The 25,562-nt window shown below is 36.1% G+C and overlaps 2 protein-coding genes across 3 annotated transcripts in view; both read left to right on the top strand.

The window, feature by feature from the left end:
- Nucleotides 1-16,205, top strand: part of INTS2 (integrator complex subunit 2) — a 56,610-nt gene extending 40,405 nt beyond the window's left edge. For both annotated transcript variants that reach the window (XM_044921927.1, XM_021704576.2), the window contains exons 18-25: nucleotides 1,337-1,538; nucleotides 4,924-5,049; nucleotides 8,813-9,011; nucleotides 11,060-11,311; nucleotides 11,884-11,991; nucleotides 12,118-12,223; nucleotides 13,872-14,048; nucleotides 14,155-16,205. In XM_044921927.1, coding sequence (XP_044777862.1) covers nucleotides 1,337-1,538; nucleotides 4,924-5,049; nucleotides 8,813-9,011; nucleotides 11,060-11,311; nucleotides 11,884-11,991; nucleotides 12,118-12,223; nucleotides 13,872-14,048; nucleotides 14,155-14,324 — 1,340 coding nt within the window. In that variant the 3' untranslated portion in view covers nucleotides 14,325-16,205. The remainder of the gene's footprint in view (nucleotides 1-1,336; nucleotides 1,539-4,923; nucleotides 5,050-8,812; nucleotides 9,012-11,059; nucleotides 11,312-11,883; nucleotides 11,992-12,117; nucleotides 12,224-13,871; nucleotides 14,049-14,154) is intronic.
- Nucleotides 16,206-19,761: 3,556 nt separating this feature from the next.
- The window catches only part of BRIP1 (BRCA1 interacting helicase 1), a 167,512-nt gene continuing 161,711 nt past the window's right edge, over nucleotides 19,762-25,562 (top strand). Inside the window, exons 1-3 of the mRNA XM_044921824.1 lie at nucleotides 19,762-19,854; nucleotides 20,959-21,070; nucleotides 22,921-23,094. Coding sequence (XP_044777759.1) covers nucleotides 19,762-19,854; nucleotides 20,959-21,070; nucleotides 22,921-23,094 — 379 coding nt within the window. The remainder of the gene's footprint in view (nucleotides 19,855-20,958; nucleotides 21,071-22,920; nucleotides 23,095-25,562) is intronic.

Genomic DNA, 25,562 nt, shown 5'->3' with positions numbered 1-25,562 from the left:
TGAGAGAGAGAGAAAGCGCATGTGTTGGGGGAGGAGCAGAGGGAGAGGGACAAGCAGACTATGCACTGAGGCAGGGGAGGGGAGCCCTACTTGGGGCTTGATCTCACGACCCTGAGATTGTGACCTGAGTGGAAATCAAGAGTTGGACACTTAACTGACTGAGCCACCCAGGTGCCCAGGAGTTTTAACCTTTTCTTTCTGACTTGCTTGTGTCTGTTTTATCATAGTTTCTGTGTTATATGGTCATGTGGTTTTAGGAAGGTCCTAAACTGGTGAGAAATAAATGCTATGGAGTAGAGCAATGTACTTGCGTTAATGGATAAAGTTCAAGCACTGTCAAATAGAAATATGATACGAGCCACACATAAAATTTTAAACTTTTTATAGCCACAGTAAAAAAGTAAAAAACAGGGGCACTTGGGTGGCTCAGATGGTTGGGCATCTGCCTTCGGCTCAGGTCATGATCTCCAGGTCCTGGGATCGAGTCCCACGTCCGGCTCCCAGCTCAGTGGGGAGTCTGCTTTTCCCTCTCCCTCTGTCTCTGCCTCTCCCCCTGCTTGTACTCTTCTCTGTCTTGTCTCTCTCAAATAAATAAATAAATCTTTAAAAAAAATTATAAAAAAAAGTAAAACACAGGCAAAAGTAGTTTTAATAATTATTTTATTTAACCCAATATATCAGTATATTATCAGTTCATCATGTAATTAATATAAAAAATATTAATGAGATATTTTATTGTTTTTCCACAGAAAGTCTTTGCAATCTGGTATATATTTTATCCTCACAGCACATCTCAGTTTGCACTAGCTACATTTCTTAAGTATTCAGTAGCCAGATGTGGTTAGTGACTATTCTATTGAATATCACAGTTCTAGAAATTTTTTACTAACAGCAGTCTGCTGGATACTTACATCCTATAAAGGGGGCCACCCAGACAGAAAATATCAAGAAGTTTGAATCTTACTGAATGTTACTACTAAAAGCACTACTTGGGTATATTTTCATGTTTCAGTCAATTTTTAAAATTAGTCTGAATCACCAAGGAAATGACATTTGTCTTTGGGTCACTAATGTGTTTTTTAAAATGGGATTTTTATAACTTTTATCTCTATGATTATTCTTATCTTTATGATATAAGTATACTTAACATGAATTTTTCTTAGGCCCTTATTTTAAGTGTAGCCAAAACTTGTGGCCAGGATTGAAAGTTTTACTCCTTTTCAGCAACAGTGTTTCCTTGATTTGTGTGGTATGTAGTCTGATAGGAAAGTATTACCAAATATTATTTGGTAAGTTGTATAGAATTTAGACCATGACTGCTAAGTTTTCCTTTTAGCATTTTCAGCCGTCCCAGTAAGTCACACACAAGTGATGCAGATTCTAGAACACTTGACTCTACTCTCTGCCAGTGAACTTATACCTTATGCAGAAGTATTAACATCCAATATGAACCAGCTATTGAATTCAGGGGTTCCACGGCGAATTCTTCAAACCGTCAATAAACTGTGGATGGTTCTTAATACTGTGATGCCTAGAAGGTAATTTCAGTATATTGTTTCATGTAATAAATAAGCATATAGCAGTGATTGTATACAATAACCTAAACTTAAATGTTGAAAAAAATTGTTGATTATCTGACAATATAAGTCCATTCTGAAGACCACTAATTAAAGAGCTGTTATAACTTTAAGGAAAAGAATAAACTTTATTTTAAGAAGCAGAGAAATCTTAAAAGTATTTCCAACTTGAGAAAGTTCTTTAAAAATGAATTCTCACATATAGTCATTTGTGTCTAATTGTGACTTAGATCACCATGTGTCTTGCAATCCTTGCTGTGGCTTCAAATTTTGCTGCACATTAAAATCACCTGGAGAGCTTTTAGAACTACTGATCTGCAAGTTGTAACCCATGCTAATTAAATGAGAATGTCTGTTGGTGGGAGTTAGCCATTAGTGTTTTTTTTTTTTTTAAGGATTTCCTGAGTGATTCTAGCACACATAAAATTTAGAGAACACTGGGTTAATTATTTTGCCTTTAGGAAGATGAGTCTCTCCTGTTCCCATATATTGCATCAAAAACACCTGTTCTAAATAGGTGATGGGATTAAGGAGTGTACTTGTGATGAGCACAGGGAGTTGTATGTAAGGGGTGATTCACTAAATTGTACACCTGAAACTAGTATTACACAGTATGTTAACTAACTGGAATTTAAATAAAAACAACAAAAAACCCCCTTTAAATAGAAAAACAAACAAAAAACACCTAGTCTGCTCTAAAAAAACCCAGAATACTGGGCTGGACTTAACTGAGATTTTGATTCAATAAGTCTGGGAATATTTATGCTTATTATTTTTATTTAAAACATTTTTTTAAAAGATTTTATTTATTTATTTGAGAGAGAAAGAGAGAGCTGCACAAGGCGGGGAGGGGGAAAGGGGCAGAGGGAGAGGGAGAAGCAGACTTCCTGCTGAGCAGGGAGCCTGATGTGAGGCTCAGTCCCAGGACCCTGGGATTATGACCTGAGCTGAAGACAGACCCTTAACCGACTGAGCCACCCAGGCATCCCATATTTATGCTTTTTAAATTTAATTTTTACTTATATCAAATAAATAAATGCACATAACTTAAGAACTTAAATAGTATATTCCTTTCCATTTTAAGATTGTTGCTCCCCAGAGACAGCTGTTTTCAGCTCTTTAACCTTTTTATTCTGGCATTTATATCCCCCCATCTATCTCAATAACATACTTATAATTACTATGATTTCCTGACTTTCCAATTTAGAAATTATCTGTGACTTTGCACTATACAAGATGAAGTGTTAGCCCTCTTACCTGTTTTCCTCCCCCGTGAGTCCCTCTTCCCCCAACACACACTTTCCCTTCCTCCCTTTCTCCCAACAGAGTAATACCAAAATTTTTGGTCAAAGCAGTATTCAGTGTGCCTATTATTATGACTACAACAGTGCTGTTTTTATAGTTGACACATGCAATATCCTTTGATTACAATTTCTTTCTTATACAACTGCCTTCGTTCATACCTCACACACGAACCCTGAGTTCATACTTCCCTCTTCCATTTACTTTGGTGGTTTTTTTTTTTTTTTTCTTTTTTTTTTTTCATTTTGTATCAATAACTAATTCATCCCTAAACTCTGTTATTGAGGGGACATTTATGTTATAACACATCAGGTAACGTATCAGTAACGTTTTTTTCTTGGAAACATTCCTTTCATAGCTTTCCATCCTTATGTTTTAATTTGGGACATGCACAGTAGCCATCCTGGAATTGGTTTTGTCTCTCTTCTTTGTTGAATTCCATGTTTTTCTCTGTCTTGGTGTAGTTCCTCATTTTAGTGAGTGGAATTCACACAAGTTGCTTCCTGAGAAAGGGTGTTAAGGGAACTTATTTATTTGTCATTCTACTGAATGAATTGAGCTTCCCTTGTTGCTATTAATTAATCCAATGATATATCAATTCCCACTCCTTGGTATGTGACCATTGTTTTTTCTCTCTTAAATTGTAGGGTTTTTTCCTTTCACTGTTTTCTGGAATTTCATGATGATGTATTTTGGTGTGTTTTTTTTTTTATTCATAGTGTTGGGTGCTTGGCCTTTTTTTAGTCTGGGCACCGATGCTTTCAGTTCTGAGGACATTTTCTTATGTTTTTTTTTCTTCAGTGATCTCTTTCCCTTTGTTTTCTGTAATTTTTTGTAATTTAGCTTTTAAACCTCTTATTTAAAAACCCCTGATTTTCCAATTTTTTCTCTTCTTTTTAAATTTGTCTTTTGAATATACTTTGAGTATTCAATGTTATCTTCTGATCTTTCTTTTGAATTTAAAAGTTTATTATATTCTTAATCTCTACGAGTTCTTTCTTAACTGAATATTTTTAGTTCTTTTTTTAAAATTTTATTTTATTTATTTATTTGAGAGAGAGAGAGAGAGCACAGAGGGAGAGTGAGAGGGAGAAGCAGACTCCCTGCTGGGCAGAGAGTCCGACGTGGGGCTCGATCCCAGGATCCTGAGATCATGACCTGAGCTGAAGGCAGGTGCTGAACCGACGGGGCCACCCAGGCGCCCCCTCTTTTTTTTTTTTTTTTAAGTAGGCTCCATGCCAGCATGGAGCCCAACATGGGGCTTGAACTCATGACCCTGAGATCAAGAGTCAGACACTTAACTGACTGAGCTACCCAAGTGTCCCTTACCTGAATATTTTTAAATGCCTCCTGTTCTTGTTTCATATGTACAATATTCTGTCCTTTAAGGATATTAATTATAGGCTTTAAAAAGTTTCTCATCCCTACATTCTCTGTTTCTTTAAAGTTTCTTCCTATTTGCATATTTTAATCTTTTTCAAACTAGATGCTTTCCTTAAATGTCTGATGACTCTTGGCTGACCACTCATATTTAAAGAGTGGGCAAGCTCTGTGTGCAAGGTGGGGCTGATGGATTCCTGGGCTTCACTGTAAGAGGTCAGGTACCCTTCCTGTTGGCATATCCCTTAGTAATTCTGATGTGCAGTCAGGTTAGTAATCACTTTTAGAGTTTATTGATGTCTAATCTCAAAGTGGCTTCTCACATTGGAGATTTTATGATGATAACAGATCCATGGCTTATTTATGGGGCCAGATACAGTTTCAAAGTGCTAAGGTTTTAATTCATACTTTTATTTTATATGCCATGATTATTCCATTACAACTGTGAGGATTTTTGAAACTGCTTTGTGTTTACGGTTTTATCTTCATTTGTTTTAGCGACATCATAATAAGTTAGATTTCTATAATTCTTAATTTTTCCAAGTTCATTCACACCTGTTTTTTTAATTTTTTCCTGAATATATCCTTCTGTGTTAGGACTGGATGGCTGCAGGTTTCAACTATAATATAGCTGTTTTTGAACATGTGATTATTTTCTCGTCAGGCTGTGGGTAATGACAGTTAATGCACTTCAGCCTTCAATAAAGTTTGTACGACAACAAAAGTATACTCAGAATGACCTGATGATAGATCCTCTCATTGTCCTAAGATGTGATCAGAGGGTACACAGGTATGTGTCATTTGAGTTTCATTTTTATTCTGGAGTTATACTTTGGAGAGTCAAAAGAAATGGAAGAAATTCAGTTTAAACATCTGTCTTAGTGTTCTTGCAGGTAATTGGTAGTGTGTGCTCTGAGGTTTTTTGTTTTTGTTTTGTCTACATTCAAGAACTATTCAGTTTAATATTTAATATGTGATTAGTAAAATCTAGCCTTGTTGCTAGCATTTTTTAAAAAGGCTTTTAAAAATTAGCTTATTATGAACCATTACATGCATTAAAACTGTGATCTTTTCCGCATCCTCAGTTGTGATATTAGCTTCATTGATTCCACATTTGTCTGTAATTCCTTGCCAGTTGCTGAACTTAATTGCTTTGAAGTGGCTTCACCTCAAGAAGCTGATTTAATTAATTCACATCATTAATATTTGAATTTCCTATTGCTGTGCTAGGTAGTATCAATGATACATAGGTTAAAGTGATTATCACCTGTATGGAGAAATAAGGCAAATACATGAAAAGTTAAATAATATGGTCATATGCAGATGAATGGTTTAGTAAGTGGATGCTATTAAAGGTTCAGGAAAGATGTAGAGGAAGTGGGGACCTGAGTAGTTTTTAAAGGATAGAAATGGGGTTTGGATGAACAGACACTATAATGATGGGGGTAAGGGGTTAAGGAAGGCATTGTGGGGGAAAAGGAACAGTGTGAACAAAAGTATAGAAGCACAAATGAAAAAGGCTTGGAATGGAGGGATAATTTGTTGAGAGGAGCACACTTTAGAATTGGAATCTCAAGGTAGGGGTCAGACTATGGAGGGCCTTGAATGTTAGGCTAAAGAGGTCATTTAGGTGGTAACTTAAGAGAAGCTTTGCATTAGATGGCTTAGGGGAGAAAGAAATTGGAATTAAAGAAGACTTAACTAGGATACACACTCTATGAATGTAGTCATCTGTCCTCAACCCAAGGGATGACATTCATGAAGTGACAAAATTTGCAGAATCAGCTATGTATGGTTTGGTGAGATCAAGGTCTCAGGAAATAGGAGTCAGGAGAATGAATAGTTTAAATGACATTAAGTATCTAATAAAAGAAAAATAGCATTAAATAACACTTCCAGAAAAGAGCAACTTCTAAAACAATTTATCAGTGTTAAAAATCCGTTTAAGTAAGTAACCTTTCACCTGAATTGCCTCCAGTTATTCAGGAAGTTGCTATCATAATGTATGTTTTCGTAGCCTGGATTTTCTCTTAACTTGCAAACTTTTCCCCACGGTAGTAGATATTCTGATATTAATTGGCTGCATATTATTCCACATAGATATGCTATGCTTAACCCAATCCCTATTGTTGGACATTTTGTTTATTTCTGTTTTTTGTTATTATCAATAGTACTGTGGTGACTATTCTATGTACTATTTCCTTAGAGCAGATTCTTTTTTTTTTTAATATTTTATTATTTTTAAAGTTTATTTATTGAAGTAATCTCTACACCCAACGTGGGGCTCGAACTCAGGACCCTGAAATCAAAGTTGCATGCTCTTCCAGCTGAGCCAGCCAGGTGCCCCAGAGCAGATTCTTAAAAACGGAATTTTGGGGGCAAAAGTAACATGCTCATTTTTAAGACTTTTGATTCATATTTTTCATATTCATATTTTGATTCATATTCATTTTTTCATTCTGCCATCTAGAAAGGCTGAACCAGTTTACATTCCCAAAGCAGTGTTTGATATTGTACTTCACTACTTTATATAATATTTTCCAATTTGATAAGTGAAAATTTGATTCTCAGTTTAATTTGTATTTTAGATTGAATATTAATATGCTTATTGGCTATTGATATCTCCTTTTTGTATTTTAGTTTAGTTTTCTATTGAAATGCTTATCTTTCTTGATTTGGAAAGAGTTCTTCATAAAGGATATTAGCTCTTTATATTACAGTTTTTCCTTTGTTCTGTTTTGTCTTTTAATTTTGTTAATTTTTTAAAATTTAGATTTTTTTACCAAGTGATCATCCACATGATTTTTAAAAATATCAAACAATATAAGAAGATATACACATATGTAATATTTAGGATTTGCTTTGATGGTGATGGGAAACCATTTGATGGTGATGGGAAAGTGGATGGGGGTGTAGGGGAAATGACTGGCTATGTGTCGATAACTGTTGAAGGTAGGTGATAATTTCTTGCAGATACAATATCATATTTCCTTTGTTCCCCAGAGGAAACTTTGTTGTCATACTAGTGTGTATGTAGCTTTACTTTCTATGTATTTACAAATTTATAAGTAGAAATACTTACTTTTTCTTTCAGTGGTTTAAAAAAACATAAGTAGTATTATATTGTAAGCATTATTATTTTTTTAAGATTTTATTTATTTGTTTGACAGAGAGAGACACAGCTAGAGAGGGAACACAAGCAGGGGGAGTGGGAGAGGAAGAAGCAGGCTCCCTGCTGAGCAAGGAGCCCGATGTGGGGCTTGATCCCAGGACCCTGGGATCATGATCTGAGCCGAAGACAGACGCTTAACGACTGAGCCACCCACGCGCCCCTATTTTGTTCTTTTTTTAAAAAACTTACTGTTGTTCATATGTTTTCCATATTGATATGCATAATTCTAACTCATTTTTTTTAACTGGTGCATAGTAACCCATATGTAAATTACTAGGCTTGTCATCCAGAGACTCTGATTCAGAATTTTGGAGTGGAGCTTGAGATTTTTGGAAATATTGCCAGTTTTTTAATACTGACACATATTTTTTTTTCACTATAAATATAGAGATGTTTATCGTAGAAAATGTGGACATTTCAGAAAAACCACTGATGAACATTTAAGCTGTTTCCATCGTTACATGGTTATAAACACAGCTATACTGCCTGTTTATGCATGCATGCTAGTTCCTTCTGTGATAGATTGAGACGTGGCATTATCAGGTTATTCTAAGGGCTTGGCTTTTTTTAAAAGATTTTATTTATTTATTAGAGAGCGTGCGCGCGCACACACACGCAGAAGTTGAGGGAGGGGCAGAGGGAGAAACAGATTTCCCACTGAGCGCAGAGTGCAGTGGGGGCTGGATCCCAGGACCCTGAGATCGTGACTTGAGTCAAAGGCAGATGCTTAAATGACTGAGCCACCCAGTTGCCCCAGGGCTTGGCTTTTTAAATATTAGTGGTTGCTAATTTACCATTTTTTTCCTTTTTTATATTTAATTCTTGTATTTGTTCTTATCTCATTTAATCTGTAACAATCTTTGAGCTATGAATAACTACTCTTTTTATAGATGAGGAAACTGAGGCTCAGTAAATAACTTATCCCAGGTCAACTGGATGAAGCACTTTTGGAATAGCAAGTTGTCTTGCTCCAAAGAAGAAAAAGGAGTAGAAAGAATAAATATTCTGTTCTAGTCTACTTCATCTTATCAATAATAGATTATTTCTCTTCTTAGGACAGCTGCTTTGCAGGTTCCTATTTAAGAGACTTCCTGTTAGTGCCATTTTTTTGCAAAAACATCTTTTCTCTAGGGCATTCATTATATTTGGTTTTAGCTGATAAGATGAAATAGATAATATTTAATATATATTCAGTATTCAATATAATCTTGAAAAACAGGATAAGACAAATATTAAACTTTTATTTTTAGAATAAATATTTTAGTGGAAGAGTGTTACTACTCTTAGGTTTTTCAGGTACTGTTCAGGACTGATTGATCATATTCTGACTAATTTATAAATATATATTCTTTCTCATGTATTTTTCTTCTTTCTGTGTTAGATGCCCCCCACTGATGGATATTACTCTACACATGTTGAATGGATATCTTCTTGCATCCAAAGCCTACCTTAGTGCTCATCTGAAGGAAACGGCAGAGCAAGATAGGCCTTCCCAGAATAATACAATAGGTTTAGTTGGGCAAACTGATGGCCCAGAAGTTACCAGAGAAGAATTGAAAAATGCATTACTGGCTGCTCAGGTAATAAAATTTAGTCAAGAAATGCATGGGTTTCACTGTTAATATAATTAGTTAAATAGATGGCATATGATAGCCGCCCTTTATGTACAACGGTGACATATTGTGCATCTTTCATTACAGAATGTATGATAATGCTGTTTCCTTTGCTTCTGAAGATCAGATGGACTATATTACTTAAATTAGGAATAATCTTCATGATATTAGTTTAATAGCCATTTAAATGAGATTTATATTTTAACAAAATATAAAACTTTTGTTTTTTAAAATCAAATGGTGGAGACAAACAGAACAAGAAGTGTACATAATAAGATGTCAGGTAGTGGTAAATAGTATGACAACATAAAGTGTTCAGTTTTATATTTAGAAAAGTTTTATAACAATGTAGAATTTTACTGAAGCCTTTAGTAATTTTTGAATAAGGCAGGAGATGTGAGATGATTAAATGTTAAGCAATTTGAGGTCTTCAAAGTAGAAATGTTTTCTTAATTTGAAATATACCTTCTGAAATATTTTCATTGGCAATAAGGGGAATTAAAGTAATTATATATAGCCACAATCCCTTATCTATGATACAGAGATCAAAAATTATGAAAACTGAAGCATTTTTTTGGTAATTCAGTTGGCAGAAAGACCTGACCTGATGTGATCTCATTTGTGACAAAACTTGACCTGAATTGATACGAAGCTATTTATGGCCTTATCCCGCTTATTGTGAATGTTGTTTTGCTGCAGAAATGTGAATATGTTTGACTGCACTGTGTGCTACCCTAGTCTCTGCTGGAGATATTATATAATATTACATGAAAAAATAATTCTGAGTTCTAAATAAGTCTGGCCCTGAGAATTTCAGATAAGGGATTGAGGATCATAATAGCTACCATTTATATAATGCTTACTATATGCCGAATGCTATTGTAAGTTCTTTATATATATTAACTCATTTATTCTTTATAGCCAACCTATGAGGTAGGGGGTATTATCATCCGTTTTTACAGATTAAGAAAATGAGACTTAGGGAAGTAAGTCACTTGCTCAAGGCTACACATTAATAAGTGGCAGAGCTAGTATTCAAGCCTGGGTAGCCTGGCACCAGAGTCTACAAACAAAAACAACAAATCAACAACCCCAAACCAAAAACCCTTTGACCCAAGAATGATAATTATAAAATAAAGCTAACCTTACTTTATAATCAAATTCATCAAACAATTAGATGAAGTAATTGTTTTCTTCTATTCCAGGCAGTGGCTGTCTTCCAGAGATACATGTCATATATTCATTTTTTGGTTACCTTTTCCTGCTAGATAAGAGTGATTATAGCTCTCCTTTAAATGTAGGAGCTGCTACATTTAAAGGTGGATCACCCCTCAGGAAATTACTGTTCTATGAAATGACACTCAAGCTTGTAGACTGAGCAACAGTGAGTTGTACAGGTGGAATAGATGGTAAGGCAGAATTTTTCTTTGCAAAACCAGGGCCATAAAGAGCCCATCTTCAAATTAAAAGGGAAAAAAAGCTTTAGGAAGTGACGTTTAGGCATTAATTGTTAACCACCATTTTCAGAGGAATTAATTAATTGGTGAGAAAAAAAGCCAGGTGAGAAAAAGAGGGGAATACAGGATAGGATCTTGGGAGATGTAGGAATTTAAGAGGAAAGAAAGAAGAGATTCTGGTAGAAGTCATTTTTTTGCTTAGGCCCTGTTTAGGATGTCACTGAATCAGAATACCCTTCTAGTACATGATATAAAACTGGATCTGCTTTAGTGATATGTGACTACCCTGAAATTATGCCATATATTTGTTTGCATGTTAATTTTTGTATGGAGAAGGTATGTAGTTTTCTTCAGAGACTTAAAAGTTTTCATGACCCTAAACAAGGTGAGAACCACTGCCCTATAGATTGGTCACATTTGCTCTTAAAAGTACCTCCTTTTTTTAAATTTAAGAAACAGTTATTTTACCACTTTTGTTCATGTGAGAACAAAATTAGATTTGGTTTTCAAACGAAATTCTCAGAAACTTCTTAAATTTACTGTTTTATTTGCTTGTAGGATAGTGCAGCTGTCCAGATTCTCTTGGAGATTTGCTTACCTACTGAAGAAGAGAAAGCAAAGGGTGTCAATCCAGACAGCTTGCTAAGGAATGTTCAAAGTGTTATTACTACCAGTGCTTCAAATAAGGGAATGGAGGAAGGAGAAGACAATTTGCTCTGTAACCTTCGAGAAGTTCAGTGCCTTATCTGTTGTCTGTTGCACCAGATGTACATTGCTGATCCTAACATTGCTAAACTTGTTCACTTTCAGGTGTGTTTTCAAAGAAAAATGCTTATATGGTGGACCTTGATTTTTGAGGGGGGGAGTGCTTTGATTACTATATTAATGGGGATCAGTTAGCAATCAGAGATCACACAAATGATCATGGTCCTTTGCAATATGGCCCCAAATCCAGAGTTTTTAGATTTTATTTCACACTAATAGATTCAGATAATTTACTTTTATTCTGGTGCACCATAAAGGTGAAACGCCAGGAAACATGTAGGGCAATGTAGCCTTCTGAGCAACTTTCACATGAAGGAAGAAAATCTCAGGGCACCTGGGTGGCTCAGTCGTTAAGTGTCTGCCTTCGGCTCAAGTCATGATCCCAGGGTCCTGGGATCGAGCCCCGCATTGGGCTCCCTGCTCGGCGGGAAGCCTGCTTCTCCTTCTCCCACTCCCCCTGCTTGTATTCCCTCTCTCGCTGTCTCTGTCTCTGTCAAATAAATAAATAAAATCTTTAAAAAAAAAAAAAAAAGAAGGGGAAGAAAATCTCCCTGTGTATTTTTGTCTGTATTTGACTCATAGTTTTTTTTCTCTTTCTCCCTTTCTTGTTGAGATAGGGTTATCCATGTGAGCTTTTACCTCTGACCGTCGCAGGTATTCCGTCTATGCACATCTGTCTGGATTTCATACCTGAGCTTATTGCACAGCCAGAACTTGAAAAACAGGTAATGAGCATTTTGGGGGTTTAGGAAAAATTTAATCTCCCTCCAGTCTTGCTAGTTATCAAATATTTAAAAAAATTTAATACTTAAGGATTCAGAAACATGTAACATTTTGATTTTGTATTGCAGATATTTGCTATCCAGTTGCTTTCTCATTTGTGTATCCAGTATGCATTACCAAAGTCACTCAGTGTGGCTCGCTTAGCTGTGAATGTCATGGGAACTTTGCTAACAGGTGTGTAGCCAACCAACATCAGTAACAAAAACTTCTAACATAAAGTAGTACATATTTTTACTGAATTTAGGAGTATGATGTTTCTGTGTCACTAATAGTTTAATTTACACCATTTTTTCAATTATTCTTTTGAAAATTTTTTTATTACAAATGTGATTTATAGTGTAAAGGAGATGAGTAGGTAGGCAAATTGTATCTTTCATTTTGTGACTAATTATATATAGATTTAAGTAAATATAATAAGCTTTCCAGGGGGGCTTGGATGGCTCAGTTGGTTGAGCATCTGACTCTTGACTTTGGCTCAGGTCAAGATATCATGGTCGTGGGATTGAGCCCCACATTGGGCTCTGTGCTCAGTGCAGAGTGTGCTCCGGATTCTCTCCCCCTCTGCCTCTTCCCCTGCTCGCACACGTGCATGCTTGCTCTCTAAATAAATAAATAAAATTTTAAGAGGAAAAAAAAGCTTTCCATATTTTACAAGTGAAAATCAGATCTGCTTTCTAAATGTCATTAGGTCAGTAGAAGGCAAATTAAATTTATTACAAAGGCTTAGTGTTCCAGAAAAATATAATCATGATGTGTAAATAAGAGATAAGTATATTAGTTGTTTCCTTAAGTTCTAAAACATACCCTAATGTTTTAATCGCTGTCTGGTTTGTAGAGTAAAATAGTATGAAAACAAACTACTCTAAAAGATATGAAGTATAATTCATTCTTTTAAAGTTATGACTTATTAATTTCATATTCTTTCTTTGTGCTCCCATATGCTTTGCTCATTTTTCTTTTCATCATATTCACATCTTGTTATTATTTTTAGTGGTTAAGAGCTTTAACTGCCTGAGTTCAATCCCAACTCTACTACTAACTGGTTGTGTAGCCTTGAACAAGTTTCTTTCTTTCTTTCTTTTTTTTATTATTTTTTTTTTTATTTATTTTTTTTTTTTTTAAAGATTATATTTATTTATTTGACAGAGAGACATAGCGAGAGAGGAAACACAAGCAGGGGGAGTGGGAGAGGGAGAAGCAGGCTTCCCGCTGAGCAGGGAGCCCGATGCGGGGCTCGACCCCAGGACCCTGGGATCATGACCTGAGCCGAAGGCAGACGCTAAACGACTGAGCCACCCAGGCGCCCCTTTCTTTCTTTTTTTTAAAGATTTTATTTATTCATTTGAGAGAGAGAGAGAATGAGTGGGGCGGGGGAGAGAGAAAGGGAGAAACAGACTCCCCGCTGAGCAGGGAGCCCGATGTGCGACTCGATCCCAGGACCCTGGGATCATGTCCTGAACCAAAGGCAGACGCTTAACTGACTGAGCCACCCAGGTGCCCCCTTGAACAAGTTTCTTAATCTATGGTTTATTTAAGAGTTTTTCTCCTGTATAAAAGAGGTGTCATAATAATACTTTCCTCATTTATAAAACTGTGAGAATTAATTAAATTAAATAATGCATGTAATACACTTATCACAGTGCTTCAGAATAAGAATTTATAGGTTGGATGATGGCTGACTATTAGATTGTAAACTCCCTGAAGGATATATCAGATAACTTAGTAATCTCAGCACAGAGCATGGTGCTTAGTATATTTAATAGGCCATGTATGTTGAATTTATAGTTGTAAAGTAAAAAATTGTTTAACTTCTTTCCAACAGTTTTAACACAGGCTAAGCGGTATGCTTTTTTCATGCCAACTCTGCCGAGTTTGGTCTCTTTCTGTCGAGCGTTTCCTCCACTGTATGAGGATATTATGTCTTTGCTGATCCAGATCGGGCAAGTCTGTGCCTCTGATGTTGCTACTCAGACAAGAGACATCGATCCAATTATCACACGTAAGTAGGAACTGATTTTCAAAGTTGCTTTAATATCTCAAACATAAAGGCCAAACTCCTTTCCAGATTCCTTGCCTTAATTTATTTTTTTTCCTTATGTTTTTAGGTCTTCAACAAATAAAAGAGAAACCCAGTGGATGGTCTGGTATCTGTAAAGATCCATCTTATAAAAATGGATCTGGGGACACTGGAAGTACGGATCCTGATGTACAGCTCTGTCACTGTATTGAAAGCACAATAATTGAAATAATAAACATGAGTGTTAGTGGAATTTAAAAAAAAAAAAGTAAAATAAAAAAGCTGTTTGGCTGCATATAGTCGATACAAATCTGCATCTTAAAACAACTCTAAACTGAATGGGAACAGTAACATCTTGGAATCATTAAACGATTCAGTTCAACATGAATAGAATTTAGAACTCTCTTTAAGAATTATGTTTGCTTGTATTTGATTGATAGTTCTTTAATCTACTTTGCTGGTATGTTTATACTATAGCAGCGGAGCTTTTTTTCCTATTGGGAGCACATTTAAGAAACTCATTACTAGAAAGTGAATTTGGCCTTGTATTTAGTTTTTGCAATGAAGAAATAGTGCCATGCTTTTAATTTCTTATAAAGATGAGTCTGTCGATAGCCCTAGTGTTTAATGTCAGCTAGTAACAGTGTGACAATGAAGCAATGATGAGAGGGAGAAAAAGGGAAGGGAGAATTCAGGAAAAATTAAGAGTTTAAATACCCAATAGAAATCGCTAAAACTTGGAATGCAAGTAATAGTAATGCAAGATGGAATTCTGCTTCTCAAGAAATAGTGTTGAGAAGGCAAGTAGCTTTTTGTAAATGATTTCCATGGAATTACAGATGAGAATTTTAAGACTTTACATATTTGCTTCAATTTTTACTAATATGGAGACATGTTTAAAGAGATACTTGAATAATTTGGAATTTTAAGATAGTAATTTAGAAGTGTTTACAGAAACATCTTTGTGCAGAGAAGAACCTGAAAGGAGATCTCATTTAGTTTTTTTTTTTTTTTTAGATTTATTTTTATAATGTTTTACTGACTTACCTAATGGTCAGTGGAGGGAAATACATTGGTATCTAATTAAAGTTTAGAGCAGTGAAACACACCAGATTAAAGAGCCCTTGCTGTGCCATCAGGATTATAGTTCACGTCATAATTTTAGAAGATCTCTGAGTAAGAAAATATATACAGTGTTTGGACCTCAGGAAAAATTAAAAAGCATAACGTACCATGTTGCTGAAGGATTTTGCAGTCCTCTGTTAGTAACTTCCACTGATTAGGTAGATGCATTCAGGTAAACCATAGTCCTTATTTTTTCCCCTCAATTAAGTATCTAACATAGAAGTTACTTCTCCTTGCTTTCTGAGATATGCCTGAATGACACACTCTTCCCAACCCCTTCAGTCCCCTGCCTTGAAACAGACCACTTGTAAAAGAAATTAGGTAGGCTAATAAGGAAGTGTGGTTTTTAAGAAAAGGAATTTTTCAATCTTCTCACTAGCATATAGGCACATGTCATTTTCCTCCTTTGTAAAATGGGATTACTACTGGCCCTACCTCATAAGGGTATTATATAAGAACTAATTTGTAGCTGTTTCAAATCATGAAGTACACAGTATCCTAGATGATAGAATATTTATAACTTTTATTAGATGCTTAATGTTCAATTAAGTAATTTTGATGCAAAAAGTAAAATCATCCACTTAAAAAATACCGTAAGAATTTTCGTATTTTTAAACAAGGCAGTTTTATAAGTCTTTTAACATTAAATACAACTGCTCCTGTTTTGTTTTGTTTATTTTTTAAACTGAGGCTTTGGAATATTTTGAGTGAGTAGGTAACCTCTAGGAAATCAGAAAAGGTTGAAATATGTTTTCTAATTAAATGCAGTGCACATTCCTGGATCACTTTTCAAAGACTGGTCAAAACCTGCTGTGTTAAAATAACATGCTGTTTTTCATGAGATTTGTTGATGATGTAAATAAAATGTGTAAATATATTAGTAAATGTTAATATTCATGTATTTTAAGTTAAGATTACAAGATTTGTCACAATGTGATTTTTTTTATTCAAGTGAAAACAGATGTGTGCAGCTATTTTGAATATTGGTTTATAAACATTCATATTCTTTATTCAAATGAACTTGTAGTTTTTTGTGTTTCATTTCACTGCTACTAACTTGAAAGGGACATTTCAAAGGACTGGTATCCAGGACTGGCTCCAGATTCTGTGTCCCTTTCTGTTATGCTACATACATCAAATGGCAATACAAGGTTAGAGTCAGTTGAGAGCCTTAGGAATTTAGGAGAGGAAAATCAGAATAGCTACCCTGGAGCAGTTACTTAAAAGATTAGATACTAAAAAAATTTATAAATGCAGAGTAACAATTTGAAGGTATTTTTGAGGACTTATTTTTATAAATTATCCTTCACTGTCTAAAAAATAAGTTACATTTTTAGTACTTTCTCTTCATCTTTGCTTATGCACGCATATTGTCACATAATGGAATTTATAGTACCAAGTTGGAGGAGTCTTTTTTCATTTAATTTTATATGAAATTGTTTTTTGCAAGTTGCTTTATTTTTATAATTATGGTTTATAGTAATTTATTTTTATAATTTTATTGGCTTCATGATGATTGAATTAATATAACCATCTCCCCTGTTACTATACTGGGAAGTTTTTTTTTTTTTTTCCAATATTAGGCACCGTTATAAATTGAGGTATTACTACTTTTTCTTTCTTTTAGATTACTTATTTAGGATAAATTTCTGAGTCTGAGATGAGTAAAGGGCAGAATTTATTTTCATGACTATGTTTTGTCATTTGGGGACAATGTAGTAAAATGAAAGTGAGGCAAACAAATCAGCTCCCCTCCTGCTGCACCCTCTTGCCGCAAACCTCTCTCCCAAACCAGTTTCTCGAATCTGAGAAAATGTCTCAGGACCCTAGTATTTTAGCCAAGTTTAGGTTATACGGAACTCTTTAAAAATGACAATTCAGAGAGATCACGATTAACCTAGTTTTGAGGAAATTTAAGTGTACTTCTTGGCAAAGAAGAATAAACTGGTCTCGGGAGGGACAGAGGTGGCTGAGCCTTAATAGAGGTAGAAGTCATGTGGTGCTGGAAGACCTCGCGAGCGTTTGTCTGGTTTAATTTGGTATCTGGGAAAGACTTAAATATTATGAGGTCCTGTAGACGGTTGTCATCGAACTTTTTCTCCTGGTTTGGCTCAGTCTGGCAATTCCCGCCTCAATCTTTTCGATAGCCCGGCTACTTGTAAGTTCGAATTTGAATTGAGTGGTACTGATGAATGCTCGGAGAACTCTGTTGGTCTACAGACTTTACGAATAGAGACTTCGAATTTCCAAGAAACCTATGCACGGGTTAAATAACCGGTTGCAAAAAGTCAAACGGAGAGAACTCTTTCCCTTTAAATCCGTAAGATTTGGACGAGTTGTTCCCTCTTCTGCTATTCGCCTTCCGGTGCCGCCAAGTACCTTGGGTCCATTCTTATTACGAAGGCTTCCATTGGGTGCCAGAGTGCTCGTCTCCTAGCCTTGCGCCAGGATTGGTTGCTTGATATCTAGTCCTGGCAGGTAATTGGTTGTCTGAGCTCGTCCGGCGATTGGATGCCGGGAATCGAAGGGGTGGGAGGCGGGAATTCGTCCGGGAGAGCGTTGTTGAGAGGACTGATGAGAACTGGAGGGGGAAGGCTGAGCACCCCCGACCCTGCGATCAGGCCCGGGTAGTAGCAGCCCGCTGAGGAAGAGAGAGAGGCCTGTGACCCTCTTTGCCAGAGCTGCACTGTATTTGCTTGCGGATATCTGTTTTCTTTTCTCCCGTGATTCGGAGCCCAGTCCGCGGTGCTTCAGTTTTCTTCAGGACAGGCAAGTCTGTCTCCCCGGGGGAGAGCGCGAAGCCTGCGGGAAGAGTGCTTTCTGCTTTCGCCCAAACTCCCCGCTGGCCCCTCGGTGTGGACTGGATCACTAGGGACTCTGGGATCTCCACGGGCTGAGGGAGGAAGGAAGTGTGAGGACGAAAACCTGGGGAGAAGGGAACCTGTTCTCCGCCCCCGGGAGCGGAGGCCTGTTAATATAGCCGGGGGCCTCGCGCTAACTCTTGGCAGCTGTGGGCGACGGCGGGAGGCAGATAATCCTGATGTGTTTTTGTTTTTGTTTGCTTTATTCCATTGTATGGGGGAAGCTACCCCATTTTGAGATGCCTGTTGCCACAACTGGGGCTGGGGTTGGATTGATTTCCAGGTTATATCCGAGTAACTAGGCCAGCGTTGGGTTGTTGGTTCAGATTAAAGGGTTGGATTCCACCAAATCTCATTCTCAGAGCTTCACAGAATCACAAAATATTAGAACTGGAAAATACGTTAGAATAGTGTTTCTTTTGGAACACACAGGCTATGGTTAAGGTTATTACTGGCTTTCTAATCAGTTGGATTGCTATTTCAACCATCCCTCCATCCCCAGATTGAGTTTACTATTTTTTTTCACTTTTGCAAAGTGATACCAGTGTATATCATTTACCCCCTCTTTTTTCAGTTATATCTTTAGTGTATATTTCTGGGAATGAGAAATCTAAGGACTCTCTTTTCAGAAAAATGCAGTCATGCACAGAAACTTCCACATGCAATAACAAGAGATCACAGTTGCTGAATTATATCTATGTATCTTAGGTTCAGAAAAGGTGGTTTAGAAGGGTGGGGGGATTAAAGTAGATCACTTCTGTTTTAGATACTGGAGTTTTGCGCACATTTCTGTACAGAGGGAGAAGCAGGCTCCCAGCTGAGCAAGGAGCCAGATATGGGGCTCCATCCCTGAGCCCTGGGATCATGGCCTGAGCTGAAGGCAGAATCTTAACCAACTGAGCTACCCAGGTGCCCCTCTACTTTATTGTTTTTTAAAGATTTTATTTATTAGAGAGAACTAGCGTGGGGAGAGGCAGAGGGACAAGCAGACTCCCTGCTGAACGGGGAGCCCATGTGGGGCTTGATCCCAGGACCCTGAGATCTTGACCTGTGGAGGAGTGAGAAGTTTTTTTTGTTTTGTTTTTTTTTAAGATTTCATTTATTTATTTGACAGAGAGAGATACAGCGAGAGAGGGAACACAAGCAGGGGGAGAGGGAGAAGCAGGCTTCCCGCCGAGCAGGGAGCCCGATGCAGGGCTCGATCCCAGGACCCTGGGATCATGACCTGAGCGGAAGGCAGACGCCTAACAACTGAGCCACCCAGGTGCCCCCCCCACTGATTTTTAAATAAGAATTATTGGGCACCTACTTAGTGCCAAGGCATTTTCTCCCTCATAACAGTTTTTAAGTTAGGGGTTATTACAGATAAGGGTCTTAGTTTAGAGAAGTGAAGAGACATAATCAAGGTAACGTATATGAGTTGTTTTCAGAACCTGGTCTAGAGTTTATACTAACTCCTAGTCCACAGCTTTGGCACAGCAGGAATACAAATCCACATTTGTCAGATTCCAAGACATGCTGTCAACCACTGTGATTTATAAGACTAGGAAATTCTTTTACTTTCCCATTTGTTTTGCTTAAACACTTGTTCCGATTTTTATTTCCAGACATCTGTCCTAGTGTTGGATATCTGGTTTTCTTTGGTATTGTTTCAATATTGATTTTCATTTCTGTTGCAGTTAGGAATCTGAAGTAAATAGTAAAGCATTATGTCTTCAGTTTGGTCTGAATATACAATTGGTGGGGTGAAGATTACCTTTCCTTATAAAGCCTACCCATCACAGCTTGCTATGATGAATTCTGTAAGTATTTTTCAATAGTTATTTTAAGTCTTAATATATTAAGATACAGGTGCTTATAATTCATGAGACTACATTCATTTTTCCAGATAGTAAATGGATTGAAAATATTTGCCGGGTTCATTGAAGAACATCTAAACTTGGAAAAATAATACTGATCACTGCTAAACTGTATCTGTCCATTGTTATAATGGAGACAAAGGAGAACATTCTGAAAAATGTTCTCATCTCAGTTGGAACTTCTATTTACTTTGCAGAATTAGTGCTTTCTACAAAATATTTGCTATACATTACATAGAACAGCATATTTCTCACCGTAATTTTTTTGAGATAGTTGTCATATAGAAAATTAATATACAAACTTAAGTAAACCAATTTTGTTAAATCTGATTATTTTACCATATTTACTTTATATCTTGTTTGTGAGCAAGAGTATTTATTTCACATATTTTAAATGTTGCATAATGATATGATACTATACCTACCTGCAGAAGTTGACTTTTTTTTGCTTAACATTTTTAAGAGGCCTGTTGATTGTTAATCCATTTTTCTTGCTGTATAGTATTCCATTATATGAATGTACCAGAATTTTTTTGTCCATTTTCTTTCGATAGACTTTTAAGTTGTTTACATTCTTTAGCAATTATAAACAATGCTGCTATGAACTTTCTTATACAGGTTTCCTTGTGTTCATGTGTGAAAAGTTTGGAGTATATACATAGGACTGGACTTGTTAGAGTTGGGGATCTTCAACTTTCCTAGGAATTGTTAATTTCTGTACTGAGTGGTTTTAACAGTTTACACTCCAATGAGCAGTATCCTCCATTAAGTTTTCATCAAAGATATTGATGTACTATATTCTAGTTTTACAGAAATGATTAAGGCATAAATTACTTTTTTTCATTTCTTTTTTGCTTGATATGCTTTTAAGACCATAATAATTTTAGGGAGAGGTATAAAGGAATAAAGTTTAGGTTTTCTCCCTTCTGCTATTGCTGTGCTCCTGGAAGTGCAACCTTACTTCTCATTGTATTTATACTTCTGATGGAGAGAGACCCTAATGAAGTAAATTGTTTATTGATATTTTTATTGTTTTTGTGTCCATAGATTGTCAGAGGATTAAATAGTAAGCAACATTGTTTGTTGGAGAGCCCAACAGGAAGTGGGAAAAGCTTAGCCTTACTTTGTTCTGCTTTAGCATGGCAACAGTCTCTTAGTGGTAAGTAGTTGGTTGATACCTTCAGGTTCCTTAGTGGGACCAGAAAAAAATATTTTAATAAAGTACTTTTTATCCAAAATGACTCAACCATGTTCTAGCTAGCTAATTTAAGTACAGATTCTCTTTTAAGGTATTTCTTTATAAGTTGTATATCTTCCTTTTTTATATTATGTTGTTTTATTTTATTTATTTATTTGAGAGAGAGCAAGTGAGCAAGGGAGCAGGGAGAAGAGCAGAGGGAGAGGGAGAAGCACAGGCTACGCGCTTGAACCAGGGAGCCTGATGTGGGGCTTGATCTCAGGACCCTGAGATCATGACCTGAGCAGAAGGCAGATGCTTAACCAACTGAGTCATCCAGTTGCCCCAAGTTACAGAGCAAAATATGTTGTTAATTCTAAAACAGTTTTGAACACAATATAGTCTATTTGATGATTCAGAGTCTAATAAGAATCTTGGATGCTTAGTTATTATGAAAATGATTATGATATTTTGTATGTAAGAGATGGGCCTGTCATGGTGCTATAACATACACAAATAATTGCTTTGAATAAATCCTTTAATATATTTCCTTATCTGTCCCTTCTTTATAACATCAGACCATAGAATATATAAAGAAAATATTCTAATTGATTTTTCTACTTGTTTGGATGCCAGATAAGCAAAAGTTTATTATAATATTGTTTTCATAAATACATATTATTTTCTATTACTTTTACTTGATTTGCTAACAAAGGCCTAGTAACATTCACTTTTATGAAAGACTAGCTAACATACCTAATAAATCTGAAATACAGTATTGGATATATTTTAGTTACATAATTAGATGGATATGACCTAAAGCATTAGGAGAATTTAAAGTTAACCATGAGTGTATGTAGGTATGTACATATGTATTTTTATGTGTGTGTGTGTATATATATGTTTTTTAAAAGGAAATGTGCTCCTGGTAAGACTATTAAAGAATAAATATTTTATAACTTTTGTTGTTCATTTTGAGTGTTAATGATGTTACTCTTTGGGGAAAAGTGAGATAATCTGTTAATAACTTAAAATTTTAATGGGAGACTGAAAAATAGAATTAGTAGTATTTATGTAGTACAAATGGGAAAATAATGTCAATACTATTCATAGAAAATAGATTAATTATTCACCTTTTTTTAGTATCTGTGAACTGTGTATTTATACATGTAGGCCATTGCTTCTTGGCCTTTTGGCTAAGATCAAGGGTAGTATACATGTAGGCACACAATGTAGACCTCCGTTAAGGTTATGTATTCTATTTAAGTATTAAAAATTACCTGTTTTATTTGGATATTGACCTTAAAATACATTTTGATACATGTATCAGAATTGATACATCATGAAACATGTTTCTATTTGAAATAGATACATAAAGTGGGAATGATTTAACCTTTATATATTTACATTATTTAATGTATTGAGCTTTGTTTCTTCAGGGAAATAGTAGTAATTAAGAATATACTTTAGGTCTTTATTTTAATCTTCCCTGCTTGATATTTTAATAAATCTCAATATAAATGAATACCCAAGTGGTTAACATTATTATTCTTTGACTATTACCAGATTTTTACAAATTATGTAAATTGATGATAACTTCTCTATAAGTGTTTCTGGTATAAGTGTTTCTCTCTTGTAATTTGATGCTGGAGATAGGGTGACCGACTTGCTTATATCTGCCAGGTACTTTTCCAGTTTAGCACTGAAAATCTTGTATCTTAGGAAACCTCTCAATCTCATGCAGACTGGGTGGTCGCTCACTGTAGTTGCGGAGGAAGATTAATGTTTTTTAAAGAGAAATATTACAACTTGGGTTCTTTCATTTTTTTTAGGGAAGCCAGTGGATGAAAGCTTAAATAAAAAAGCTGAAGTACCATCATCATGTTGTTGTGTATGCCATTCAAAGAATTTTACAAACATTGACTTGAACCAAGGAACTTCACATCATTTCAACGGTCCAAGTACACCACCTTCTGAAAGAAATGACACTTCATCAACTTGTCAAGGTAGTTTATATTTTGCCTGGCTCTGTTGGTATCTGTAGTAGCCTTAATTATTGCTGTTGTGAGACTTAAATTTGTTTAGCATAATTGACTATTTATCTCCACCTAATTTCTCTGGAATTATTTTTAGATAACACATAGGTTAGTCAGATATCCTTGGACTGTTTTATTGGCTTGACTTCTAATTTATTCAGACATTTTGCTAGCTTAAATCATTTTTTGAAGAAGGCAATGCACAATAAATGATATTTAGAAATTGATCTTATTTGTAGGCAGTATTGTTAATTATGTGTTAGAATTTTTGGGGTTCCTGAATGGCTTTAGTCAGTTGGGCATCCAACTCTTGGCTTCCACTCAGGTGGTGATCTCGGGGTTGTGGGATTGAGCCCCTGGTTGGGCTCTGCACTAGGTGGGGAGACTGCTTGGAATTCGCTCTTTCCTCTCCCTCTGCTCCTCCCTCCATTTGCATGCACCCGCGCCTCCCTCTCTCTCTCAAATAAATAAATAAAATCTTAAAAAAAAATTACATGTTAGAATTTTAAAAAACACACTGATTTGTTTGTTTTTTTTAAGATTTTATTTATTTATTTGACAGAGAGAGACACAGTGAGAGAGGGGGAACACAAGCAGGGGGAGTGGGAGAGGGAGAAGCAGGCTTCCCGCTGAGCAGGGAGCCCGATGGGGGGCTCGATCCCAGGACCCTGGGGGCATGACCTCAGCCGAAGGCAGACGCTTAACCGACTGAGCTACCCAGGCGCCCCTAAAAAAACACTGATTTGTAAGACAAAATGCAATTAGCCTCATTTATTCATCCTTATGAGTTTGCTTGAACTTCTGAGGACCGTATATCTTATATGAGGCTTTTTTTTTTTTTAAACATACATTAGTTTTTTTAATTGAAGTATAGTTGGCATACTATAATACATACATTAGTTTCAGGTGTACAACATAGTGATTCAACAAGTCTAGGTGTTATTCTGTGCTCACCACAAGTATGTCTACCATCCGTCACCTTATGCTATTACAGTGCCATTGACTGTATTCCCTATGCTGTACCTTTTATCCCTGTGACTTATTTATTCTGTAACTGGAAGCATGTATCTTCCATTTCTTTCTGGCAACCATCACTTTGTTCTCTGTATTTATGGGTCTATTTCTGCTTTTTGTTTGTTTATTCATTTGTTTTTTAGATTCCCCACATAAGTGAAATCATATTGTATTTGTCTTTCTCTGACTTACTTCACTTAGCATAATACCCTCTAGGTCCATCCATGTTGTCACAAATGCCAATATTTCATCCTTTTTTATGGCTGAGTAGAGAATTAGGTATGTTTTAAATATGATCCTGAAACAGTTCTTACTAGATTTTTTAAAGAGAAGTATACTAAGAATATCACAAGATTATTAACTTTTAAAAATATTTCTTTGGCTTTGAGTATATGGAAAGGATTAACAACCATTATTTACCTAAGCCAAAAACTGAGGAGACATCCTATACACTTTGTTCTTCCTTATTTCTCCTCTATCTCCGTTGATACCTCCTTAGTCCTCTATCTCCATTGATACCTCCTTAGTCCAAAGTGCCATCTCTTGGTTAGAGCATGTAATAACTTTTTTCTTTTTTTTTTGATTGGTGTCATTTTCTTTTTTTTTTTTAATTTTTTTTTATTCTTATCTTAATTCCCATACATTACATCATTAGTTTTAGATGAAGTGTTCCATGATTCATTGTTTGTGCATAACACCCAGTGCTCCATGCAGAATGTGCCCTCCTCAATACTCACCACCAGGCTAACCCATCCTCCCACCCCCGTCCCCTCTAGAACCCTCAGTTTGTTTTTCAGAGTCCATCATCTCTCATGGTTCCTCTCCCCCTCCGATTTCCCCCGCTTCATTCTTCCCCTCCCGCTACCTTCTTCTTCTTTTTTTTTTCTTAACATATATTGCATTATTCGTTTCAGAGGTACAGATCTGAGATTCAACAGTCTTGCACAATTCACAGCGCTTACTAGAGCACATACCCTCCCCAGTGTCTATCACCCAGTCACCCCATCCCTCCCACCCCACCCCCCACTCCAGCAACCCTCAGTTTGTTTCCTGAGATTAAGAATTCCTCATATCAGTGAGGTCATATGATACATGTCCTTCTCTGTTTGACTTATTTCACTCAACATAATACCCTCCAGTTCCATCCACGTCGTCGCAAATGGCAAGATCTCATTCCTTTTGATGGCTGCAAAATATTCCATTGTATATATATACCACATATTCTTTATCCATTCATCTGTCGATGGACATCTTGGCTCTTTCCACAGTTTGGCTATTGTGGACATTGCTGCCATAAACATCGGGGTGCACGTACCCCTTCGGATCCCTCCTTCTGTATCTTTGGGGTAAATACCCAGTAGTGCAATTGCTGGATCATATGGTAGCTCTATTTTCAACTTTTTGAGGAACCTCCATACTGTTTT

The sequence above is a fragment of the Neomonachus schauinslandi genome, chromosome 15, assembly GCF_002201575.2.
Source record: "Neomonachus schauinslandi chromosome 15, ASM220157v2, whole genome shotgun sequence".
NCBI classification, from domain to species: Eukaryota; Metazoa; Chordata; class Mammalia; order Carnivora; family Phocidae; genus Neomonachus; species Neomonachus schauinslandi.
This window is presented reverse-complemented; position numbering and strand designations above follow the sequence as displayed.